Below are 11,588 nucleotides of genomic sequence, written 5' to 3' on the forward strand. Positions count from 1 at the left end.
TTGTGTCATGACATGACACAGTTACTGCCTGTTGCTGCTCCTCTTGAGTAGAAACACATTCAGATGAATCTGTAATCCTCTCGAATGTCGACCGAACACAAACCGAGCTGACACAAAGCAGACTTGGCAGTTGAGTATCACTTTGATTGCAAACACAAGAAACCCCTTCAATACAGGAGTCTATCATTTCTGGGTAACCAGTTTTTACTAGCTCTTACTAATTCAGTAAGTTACTCAGAAAATACTGTAAATGTTTGTCATGCTGAATCTCTTCTGGATCCTGGGTGCGTGTTAAATAGAAATTTGCTCGCTTGCCTCAGTGCACTGGATCCTGTCTCAGGGGGGAAAAAAGGATCTGAACATTTGGAAAAGCTGGATTTCATTACGCTTTGAGAAAGTGTCCAAGAGTTCTTGGTGCATGTCCAGCCAGAGCCCTCTTTGTGAGATATGACAGATCTCCTCTACCTTTCTAAAGCACTACTGGCCGTGACACTGAAGTTCGAGGTGTGCAAACTTATCAACTTCCCCCCCCAAAAAAAAAAGAATCGAATGATACAAAATACAGAAGCAGGAAAGCCGCTGTGGTAAATGAGGTCGTGTGAATCCCAGATGTAGAGCAACACCTGCATTTAATCGTTCACGGTCTGTCTACTTGGCCACGAGGAGACTTGAGAAGCAGAGTACAGAACAGGTGGCAAGTTCTTGGCGCTGCACTTTCTTTAAAGCTCCTTTGGGTGTCACAAAGCCCCAAACATCCAGACTTTGCTGTCCTTCGCATGAGCTCAAGCGCTAAACAGTGCGGCGGCTTCCTGACTACATGGAACGTCCTCTATTCCTTGCACCGTCGCGGAGACTGCCTTAACAGGCCGAGTTTGTATTTAATCAACTGAAAGAAGAAGCAGATGATGCACCAGGCTGCCAAGTAGATGTCTCCGTGAAGATGAATGAGAAAACCTCGTTGAGGGAAGCGAAATGCGGAACAAGAAAAGGGACAAACCAGGTGGAATGAAGTGCTTCCTTAAAAGGTGGGTCCCATCAACATTGTTGGACCTCATTTGAATAATAAAAAGTCTGTCTGTTCTTGTGAATGATCTGCTAAATGCAGCATCTGAGCCACGCAACTGTCTGTGGTTTGGTGATACTTTGAGTATGACGTTACTCTTCTTTGGTGGTATATCTGGCTGCTTTAGCAATTGCATTGGCAAGTCACATATCCTGGACACTCGGTCCCCTCCTCTTTGCCTGAAAAGCCACAATTGCACCATGACCGTAAAAGAATAGCTTTTCTTATTTTCTTTTTTAGACCTTTGATCACACCGCAAGTGCAGTTACTTCCCACCAGATCAATGGAAAGTTCCGCATCTTCCAGTCAGTCGGTTTTCACGGACTGTTCGTCTTTGCATCAGTTCCGTCCACGTTGGTTGCACTTAAAGAGGCCTGTGTGGTGCCTGAGGGTGTGGTTCAAAAGTGGTGGTGCCAATCCAGAGTGGACAAGGGAAGGGTTTACTGTCAACGACGTGTTTAATCTATGACCAAAATACTTTTGCAAGTCCACTTTTATTTATATTTATGTCTTGCATCCACATGATTATTTATAAAATGAAATGGCGGTGGACCACATAAAAACTATTTTGCAATTGGAATTTGGAACTGAGTCATTTCCAACTGGTGGCACAATAACCCCTAATGGGAAAGTTTTCTGGAATCTAAGATTACACAAAATGGCTTCAAATCCCCGAATGATAGGAAAGTAATAATTGGTGTCAAGGAAGTATTGTTGAAGTGATACAACTGGACTGATAGACTAAGATCTAAGATAAGTTTAGTCTGGGTTGTGAGTGGAAGTTATGGAGAGTCTTCGCCGCATATGTCCGGATACATGCGTACTTCCGATGCATCTTTTTCTAAATCATCTCTAAAACACTTCCTTTTAAGGCTAATGTTGTCAAATTAGTTTGAAATTATAAGAAAAATATTTTGGGATTAGAGTTATTTGTGCGTTTAGGTTTAAATTATTGAATGTAGGCAGTTATAAACCTTTGGGGGGGGGCATCAAGTTGTTTCGCTAGTATGCTGCAGGGTTTGGCCCCTATATGTACTGTACTAATGAATATTGCACTGGACAATAAAGTTAATGTCTGTTGAAGGGAGGTGCAGGACGGTTGAAGCAAATCTGAGTGTCAGAGTTATTCCGTTGATCCATTTCTGGTAATAGCGGGCACATTTGAAACACTTCCTGAGGGCGTCTTCAACACACTTGCCATTAAGACATTTTTTTTCAGACCTGGTAGAGTTATTAGACTTTCTACTTTTATGGCGAGTCATCAAATTTCTCTGCCATGCTCTGAGCACACGCAATGATGCCACTGTTCCCGATTAATTGTCGCCGTTCTGTCATGCATGTTTTTCACATTTAGTCGCAATCGGATAAAATAGTATTTGAAGAACACCTGGAAACTGGAAATGACCAGTCAAAGCAAAATGTTGGTTTTAATGTTTGTTCTAACGTATCGTTTTCTTAGACAAGTTGTCTGCTCACGATTGACATGTCTACCAAATTTCATGTTCCTAAGTCATTTATTTGGCCTAAGAATAACTATGACGAAACTAAGCAATTTCAAGGCATGGACGCTAATCGTAAAAAGGGCCCTGTGATGTCATACTCTTGGTGACAAGCCACAACAAACACATTTTCTCGTCGTGACGCTCATCGCCTGTTGCTTAAATTGAGCTTTCCGTAAAGTCAGTTTCTAGTGACTTTAAAAGTTTCCTTGAGGACAAAACATAGAGAAAAAGATTGCCGCTTCGTGTGGACATGGCGTTGAAGAAAGTGAGACAATTCCCATGAAGACTTGAGCTGCAAATGACTTTAAATTCGCAGATAGAAATGGATTCCCAGACTGGTTACCAAGTTTAGGGATTTGGGGACAATGTGCCTCCTAAAATTACAAAGGATGAGCTCCCTTATTTGAATCTCATCTTTGTTTATACTGCAGGGCTGCATAAACATTACAAGAAGAACAGAATTCTGGATTGCGTCAGTCCGGTCTGCTGCCTGGATTCTCATAAAAGAAATGAGCATTTCCGTTACAAGGGTGACATTTTTTTTTAGATATATATATTACCCAGAAGTCAGAGGGCCGAGCTCAGGGTGGGGGAGTTTGGATTCTTAATATAGTGGTCTACATTTCTTAAACACATGCTAAAGTTGGCATGTTAGTCATATTTTGTGACAATTAATTTGGTTGACTTTCAGATCAAAATGTCCAATTGAGAGCCACTACAGTTGGAATTTATCATAAAATCGTGAACTGTACAAGCAATGTTTGAAGTGACATTTTAAGATTTGCAATTAAAGTATAAGCAGTAAGTTTAACATAAAATCCAAAATAGCGGGCACTGTTGGTGGGCGTTTTGCGCCTGATTTACTCATCTAGATTGCGATTTACTACTAAGATCCCAAATAGCGGGCGTTAAATTGTCTGTGCACTCATTCTAAATGATGTGCACTATTGGCAACAGTTGTAAAAGTGGTGGAAACCATACTATATAAAAGAGGATTTTGTGCCTTACGTAGCTCTGATGGTTTTCACCACAGAAAATTTGGGAGAGCACGGCAAACGCAAAATGAAGTTTTATGTGTTGGAATTGGAAGTGTAAGTGGTATAGGCAAGCAAACAAAATATTACTGAGTTACAGAAAAGAAATCCATGGCGATCATTTTGGGGAAGTTGGCAACCACTTAAAGGCCATGATTTGTTTAACTCGCTGCAATTGCCTAGAAATAGGATCTTACAAGTATGTGCCCATCCTGTGTAACATTGTTTAATAAAAAAAATGAAGAGTTTACAATGCTAAATCAGCCATCGTAATTCATCATAGACTTGTCCCATTGTGCATGCTAAATTCATCTATTTGCATGTAGTCCTCCCAGAACTTATCTGACAATTCTGGTTGTGCCTGGGTTAGAAGATCAGCTTTCACTTCTATTTGCGTATCTACTCTATTAAGGGGTCGGTATTGTTTTATTCTGCATGATTTCTGTCTCTCTAAATGCAAATAACCATCCCCCATTTTATATCCTGCAGCTGTTGTCACTATCCCAATTATGCGTACATGGTGTTGTCCTTTTTCTGTTTGCACAGATGTTGCTTAGGCCATTTGTTTATCATGCTGGGTTGCGATACGGATACCACAGATTCCAGGCAGTCTATGCTGCTGGTAGCGACAATTTTAGTGTCAGTGCACAACAGAGAAATTGTATTTACTGTTAAAACTTGGTCTTTTCTGGCGAGCTGCTGGCTCAACCATGTAGTTGTCTGATTTGTATCACTGTGGAAAAGTGACTTTTCCATACCATGTGCTACATTTGCAAGTCATTCAGGTATTGCAGTTTTAAATAGTTTATTGGAAACGAAAGTGTGGTGTCCTTGCATTAGTTTGACATCCGGGAGGCAGTCCGCACCAAAGCAAAATGTTATAAGAACAATTATGTGGTTCTGCACAATCATTCACAAGACCTGATTCCAAAGAATCTTTATTGACATTTCCATTGACTGTTTGCGCTATTTAAAAGTGTATTCACATTAATTGGTAATTCCATTGTTTCTGTGCGCTCAGTGTTTCTCCAAAACAGATTAGTACTTTCAATTTGTGACATTTTCAGAGTATTTTACCCACAAAGTAGGTTTTAACACAAAGCCTGAAGGTTCCGTAGCATCTATTATCCACCACGAGACATAAATAATGCTAGTCACACATTTCTATAAATTATTCCACCAACTATTTGACATGAAATTGTAACAGACAGCAAAACTCACCCACAATATCAATAAAATATACTTGACAAAAATTGTTTTTTGCAAAATAAAAACATTTCCACATAAATAAAGAAAGCTATTGTTAAACTCAACTCACTTTTTTTTTTTTTTTCAACCAAGGCAAACAAAAATATCAACAACCGACACAATTGACTCATAAAAAGACTCATATCAGTCATTACTTTTGTAACTTATACTTGGAGTTCTTGCTCCAATACATGTACTATACAGTGAACCAAATGTTGACTCAACATATAAAATATAACTATTGAGAAGAAAACAAGATGTTCTTGTTTTTTGTGTGTACAATCCATCGTCAGTTGCAAGTGAGTGGGCAGTCACTGACACTAAATTCAAGTAGCATGCATTTCAAACCTGAGTTTGTCCGAAAAATATTCACTGGTCTCGCAATAAAAACATGGCACAAAGCAGATTTAGTGGTCATTGCGAATGTGCCTTACATGAAAATCTAGCGACCTCATGTGGACCAGGACGAAACATACGCTTTAAATCCTTATTACTCTTTTGATTGTTTCAAATCATTGTATTTAAATTCCACTTAACCGTTCACTTAAATCACACACATATAAAGCTGTGCAGAAAGACATTGCGCTGTTGAAAATAAACATTGGAATCACAAACTACACACTTAAGTCCTTTTTTTTTTTTAATGTTAAAACATGTAGTTTGCTATTGGAATTAACATCTGTATCAATAGGACCTTGCCACATAAAGCTATGCAGTCTTACTAAAGCATTAAAGAAAAAAAAAAAAAAAGAAAATTCCAGTGATTTCCAGCATAACTGAGGCGTCCCAATGTGAGCACAAGCCAAAAAAGTAAAAAAAAAAAAAAAAAAAAAGTAGTACCGAAAGACTAAAACAAACCTTGTTGTCTCCGCATCCATGCATCTTCACGGCGTACTTTCTTAGAACTTTAAACATTCTTTTCCTTACACGATTCGTTGGTGGACAGTCGTGACAAATTATGGCATTGGGGTCAGCTCACTTTGCGGGACTTCGTGGCCTCATTCCTTCCAGCAGCGTTGCATGATAGCATTTTGTAAAACTCCTTAGTTAGTCGTCTCAAAAAACATGAAATCCTGCATGAAAACGAGAACAACGAATGTTAAGGGAAAACACAGCAAAGTGACGATGATGCAACGCGAAACTGAAGTTGAAATGTCTGCAATGTCCTCGAAATTAACTGTGAAATCTGTTCTGACATTTTCGCTTCGGAACAAATATGGCTGGCAGATGTGTGTGTGTGTGTGTGAGAGAGAGAGAGATTTGAAAATCTGTTTTGAGTTCACGGTGGATGCGCTTGGTTTCATGTCACACTTCCACACTAAATGTAAACTAAGCGCTACAAAGAGTGGTCACTACGGGAACATTTGTGACAGCCAGCTAAGGGAAGCATCTGAGAGAAACGGCGTGTTCTTTGAGGACTTTACGACTTTAATTGGACACACAACAGACCTTTTGCGTACCTTACCTGAAAGGAATGATAACTAGTAATGCATTGTTGGATACAACCAAATAAAAGATGTCTGTGAATCCTTAATAAGGCACAACTTTTATTTGACTATACTTGAAAACGTCCCATTGCCTGCCACCAGCACACAGAACGGAATGAGCAGAACAACAGACAATCATTTTGGTATTTTATTTCTTTATAGGTTTATTTATGCGCGTAAAGCAATTTAGAACAGGATCTCATTTGCAATGCCGACTTGGTTGCGGACAGCAAGAGAAAAACAAAATGTACAATGTATGGTTATCATAAATGGTGTAGCAAAATTGATTTAAAATGGCTTCTGGTTATATACAGTAATAGTGAGCCTTCATTGCCCATCCCAATGGTCATATTAAGGGAATGAGAGGACTTAAATCTTGCTTTCTTAAACCTGGAGAGACCCTTATATCCTTCCAGACATGTTCTAGATGTTCTGGTAAAACTCCTCTTAGACAGATTCTTTGACAAAAGTGTCATAAATTTGGCAAAATTGAAGAAAGGAGTATCATGCTGAGAGCTCAAAGCACTGTTATAATCCTAAAAATATCTGGAGAGGCAGATGAGTGACCGTAAATCCATCGTGTCGCAGTGGGATACTTACAATGAGAAAACATGCCCCGATCATGACTGCTTTCATCCTCACGTCCAGGTCCATCGGAAACTGGATTCCGAAGTTGTCGGAATCGGTGAACACTTCCCGAAGGAGGCCTGTCCATTGCTTGCTGATTTTCCCAATCTTGCTGACCTCATCCATGGTCAGGATCTGGAAGAAGAGTCATATACGATATAAACTGCTGACATCTGGATCTTTAAGACACACAAATGTTGGACTTGTTGGTTTCTAAACCATGGCAGAATTCCCATTCATTTCCAGGCTCCCTGCCCGCTGGCCCACTGACTCGAGTTTTGTCTCTCTTAAAGGCAGCAAGGGAAAACAGAGGATTGTGATATTACGCTTACTTCTAGCTCTGTATCAACCAGCTCGAATCCCTGCTTAGCTCAATCAAATACAACGAGCTGAGCCGTGGAATAAAGACCAACTTGCAGCGCTGATCGGAACCACATTCCTTACCTCGGAGCACCGGGAGAAATCCTGAACATCTCAAGAAATGCCCTTGACGGAACGGTGTTTGGACAACTTTAACGGACTGCTGCTGTGTTTGCCTTGACCCACCTCGAAGTCCACATCTGGGAGGCAGCTCCATCCGCAGAAGGGCCCGTGGATCTTGAGGACGGGCTCTGCGTGTTCATTAGCAACGATGAATTTCGGGGAGAAGGGGTGCCACTGTTGCACCACGTAGCCCACCGTGTTGCCTGGGGGGGCCTGCACCTCCAACTGCACAAAGGATTGTGTTTGAAAGTTACGTGCAGGATATAATAAAATGTATACTTCAGTGGTACTTTGCAGACCACAATACTTCGATTCAGTCAACTTTTAAAGGAGAAAGAAAGAATCAAAATGGTCTTGAATATTGAAATGAGGTCAGAATCGGCCTTGTGAAAAAAAATTTCCCATGTGTTTAATGAGTCTGTATAACGTTAGTAAATAAAGAAATACTAGGGATGCACCGATACGAATACTGTACGTCGGTACTCGGCCTCGTTGACACGCTCCCATAGTATGACACTGATACCATGTCACCGGCCTGACATATACCTTCCTCGTAGGAACCATGTGAGCCATGTGGAGCTACTACAAGGTGGACATGAATGACAACACTTTTAGCAGACGACAAATTATGCGTCGCAAAATGAATGGATGAAGTCTGCCTGGGTGGCGATGGAGAGAGATCCTGCTCATCACGTTTTTAAAAACAGCATCCAGATTAGAACACATTCACTGCCATTGACGGCTCGAGAAGTGAAATATCCATGTTAACTGGGGAGGCTGGCAGTGAATGAGTTTTAAAAAGAAGTAGTGATGGTGTGATAAAGTATCATTTCAGATGTCTTGTCAGTTTGATTTTATAACTAAATGTCTTTGTGTTGTTACAGGCTAAATTAGGGTGAAATGTGTGGCTGTTAGTCAATTACAGTTCAAATATGACTTGGGCAAACATGCTATTAGGCTAACGGTAATGAGTTTCATGTTTTGAATTGAACTACTGAAATAAAATAATGTTTTCTACAATATTCCCATTTATTGGGATCCTCGTTGAGATGGAATGAAAAAGCTCCCCCCCACTCACAAAATATCCCACGTTCTATGTTGACAAAAAACTGCTCCAAATCAGCCGGCATAGGCTCCAGCCCACCATCGACTCTGAAGACAAGGATCGACGGATTTTGGTTCAACTCCAAATTGTACAACTTATGGTGCATTGGAACTTTAAGCTATCACAGTATTTTATTACCAGGGATGGATCACCTGACTTCAGTAATAGGTAGAGTATTAGAACTTCACCTCTTGTAGACAGCACGGGAAGAAGCAGGACATGCACTTGAGCGGGCGGGTGACTGTGATGATCTCCTGTCCAAAGTTGTCCAGCACGTGGATGGAGAAGGGGCGCATAGGACCGCAGCACTGTCGACTCAGGCAGTCGTTCTCCTCGACGGCATAAAACACGTTCTGGCCCAGAGCGTTGCGCACCTCGTACTTGTTGTTGCTCTCGAATCCGACGAGCGCTGCGAGGACCGACGATACGCCTCAACTCAACATGTATATTTAGGCTTCAGAACTGACAAACATGATTGTGTCTTGCCTCCTACCTTCAACCAGCTCTACCTTCTGTTTGATGAGCAGCTGGTCCACCTAAAAAAAAAAAAAAAACAGACGGTGAAAATATTGCTATAAATCTGCAGGACGGTGAACCCTCACTATTCATGGGGGATAGGAACTCAGCCTGGCTAATGAATTACTTAAGACAAGCAGTGACGAGAATAGCCGAACCGCTCTCTGAATGTTCTGGACTCCTGTTTCAATGCATACTTTTACCGGAGACTTTTTTTTTTTTTTTTTTTAATATCTATGTGTACTTCGACTTGAGTAGGCTGCAGAGTTTGACAACTTTTTCAAGCTCTGTATATTGGTCGCCATATACTGCTCCTTTGGACAAAACTAAATGTGCAGTACATAAAGTAATAGAATATGTCACTTTTACCTGAGTTAGGTATTCCAATCCAGCTGGACAGCCTGGTATTCCCGGGCTGGGAGCCTCGTACATGTTCATGTCTTCTCAACCTGTTGAGGAAGGACAGTCAACACTGACATCTGGCGCCCTCTTCAGTTCATTTGAGGGAGGACAGTCATAAACAAACGGAGATTAATCCGCGGCAGGTGATCTTTAATCACGCCATGCCTGGATGAATAGTACGTTTATGAGGACCAACAAGTGACGTATGAGCCCCCCCCCCCCCCCCCCAATCCACCAGCCTACCCACCATAAATTATCATTACATTCAATAATCATTTGTTTCCACGTACACAACGACGCTCAAACGAGACCCAGGTCCACAATATTGCGCGTTTCTCGGCCAATAAGTGGGTGAAACGTGACGAAGACGTCCGACGTCACGTCAGGCGGCGAGAGGAGCGTCCGCACGCGCGCGCGCTCCACTTGTCACTGTCACGCGTGTCAGAGAAGCGCCACGACTCACCGATTTTCGGCCAGCGACTCGCATCAATAACGGGCCACTCCGGAACTAAACCCTTGGAATAAACGTGTAATCCCATTGGGCGACGTCACATCACTTCCGGTCCGCCGCAGCCAATCACGAGGCGACCATTGAACATACTACATCGAGAGAGTGTAGATTACGCAATCAAATAACAATACGTTAAAAAAATGACTGATCAATATCTATATATACAAACCCAATTTTACCGACTACACTATTGTATTATTACTACGTTTTCAATTTAATACGTATTCTAAATATTTTTCTCGTCAACTACTTATATCATAGGCTATTTTACATACGTGTGTGTGTGTCACACACACATTAATTAGTATATGAATATTTCAATTGTATCTATATTTTTATAATTCAATATGAGTCTGTGATTGTGATCTATCCTTTGTGAATGCCAAGTGGTACTAATAAATATTATTGTCATTTTTCTCCACTAGAGGACAGTATTGAGCTAGCAATGCACAACCTCACGGTCACCACTGAGTCTAATGCACAAATGGCCTTTTTCCATTTTTCCAAACAACAATATTCCCACATATCAAAGACAGACACAATACAGGGACACATACACAGGGAGATGTGCACCGTGCCTGTGTGACAAATTGCGTGACGCCAGCGGGTCGACTTTCCCCATTTGCGAGTAAAAAATCACCGGATTCCCTCAAGCAGTGCTGATTTCTTCCAGAGAAACGCTAATGAGAACAAATGATGACTCGGGCGCAGATCTGCTGACACTTCAGCTGGTTTCCGACGGCTAAAACCTTCTTTTAATTGATTCGAGTAACACAAATTGCCCGAGTGACCCGCCGTAACCCAGAAAACAATGCCTGCACCATCGCTAGCGTGTTGCCGTAGCATGACAAATGTGGGTGTGGAAATACAACATGCCTTTTTTTTCGACTTTAGCCATGTTTTTGATTAAGACTTCACATCACGAGCCGCGACATTAGAAGGCCTGTGCATGCTAATGAGGTCTAACACAAGAACTGAAAGAACAATTCTGTGTGGATACATTTCTACATTTCATGAAAAGAAAAGAAAACAGAGAAATTATGGGAGTAAGGTTGATTTCTGTGACGTGCTTTCTCAGGAACGCGCTAAAACCTTAACTTTATTGCCTTGCCGACAAAACATGACATTTTCTTGAAATGTCTTGGGCTCGGGGGAAGTTTGGAAAATTGGAAGACTTACCAAGAAAAACATGCAGGCCAGGCTACATTTTGCAAAAGGACACTTGATCTCTCGCGAAGGCACGTGAGAAGCTGGATTGTGGTCCGATGAAATCAAAGTTGAACTTTTTGGCCGTCATGCCAAAAGGTATGTTTGGCACAAACAAAACACTGTTTATCACCAAAAGAACATTATACACATGAAGCATGGAGGTTGCAGCATCATGCTTTGAGGGTATTTCTCCAAATTTCTCCAAAAATGTCCAGAGAAGTACCACTGAACAGCTGAACTTTATTTGGGGTTAATCAGAGGCACGTTAAACGGTGACAGGTGTGTACTACTGACTGACTGACATGAGTTTATGCGATTGGTGAACTCTGAACATGTGGCCACGTCCCCAGTGGGTGCACGGACACTTGTGCAACCACGTTAGCGCACTTGTTTTTAATTCA

The 11,588-nt window shown here is 41.4% G+C and overlaps 1 protein-coding gene across 2 annotated transcripts; it reads right to left on the reverse strand.

The window, feature by feature from the left end:
• Positions 1-4,476: 4,476 nt before the first annotated feature.
• Positions 4,477-9,970, reverse strand: si:ch73-206p6.1 (phospholipid scramblase 2). 2 transcript variants are annotated; one of them, XM_061666282.1, is made up of 7 exons: positions 9,758-9,884; positions 9,435-9,514; positions 9,043-9,085; positions 8,738-8,958; positions 7,508-7,669; positions 6,935-7,096; positions 4,477-5,920 (listed from the first exon to the last, which is right to left on the reverse strand). In XM_061666282.1, exons 2-7 carry the CDS (start codon positions 9,501-9,503, stop codon positions 5,891-5,893), a joined length of 687 nt encoding a protein of 228 aa, XP_061522266.1. In that variant the 5' UTR covers positions 9,504-9,514; positions 9,758-9,884; the 3' UTR covers positions 4,477-5,890. The 2 variants fall into 2 exon arrangements, with proteins under 2 accessions (XP_061522266.1, XP_061522265.1); XM_061666281.1 differs by lacking the exon at positions 9,758-9,884 and adding an exon at positions 9,931-9,970 and having other exon boundaries at positions 4,478-5,920.
• Positions 9,971-11,588: the final 1,618 nt, after the last annotated feature.

The sequence above is a fragment of the Phycodurus eques genome, chromosome 21, assembly GCF_024500275.1.
Source record: "Phycodurus eques isolate BA_2022a chromosome 21, UOR_Pequ_1.1, whole genome shotgun sequence".
NCBI lineage: Eukaryota > Metazoa > Chordata > Actinopteri > Syngnathiformes > Syngnathidae > Phycodurus > Phycodurus eques.

Bases quoted from the DNA above. Each gene is read 5' to 3' on its own strand.
- si:ch73-206p6.1 (XM_061666282.1), bottom strand. From the start codon at position 9,503: ATGAACATGTACGAGGCTCCCAGCCCGGGAATACCAGGCTGTCCAGCT. The intron at 9,086-9,434 runs GTAAAAGTGACA...TTTTTTTTTTAG, and splicing joins GATTGGAATACCTAACTCAG to GTGGACCAGCTGCTCATCAA. The intron at 7,097-7,507 runs GTGGGTCAAGGC...CTCTTCTTCCAG, and splicing joins TCCCAGATGTGGACTTCGAG to ATCCTGACCATGGATGAGGT.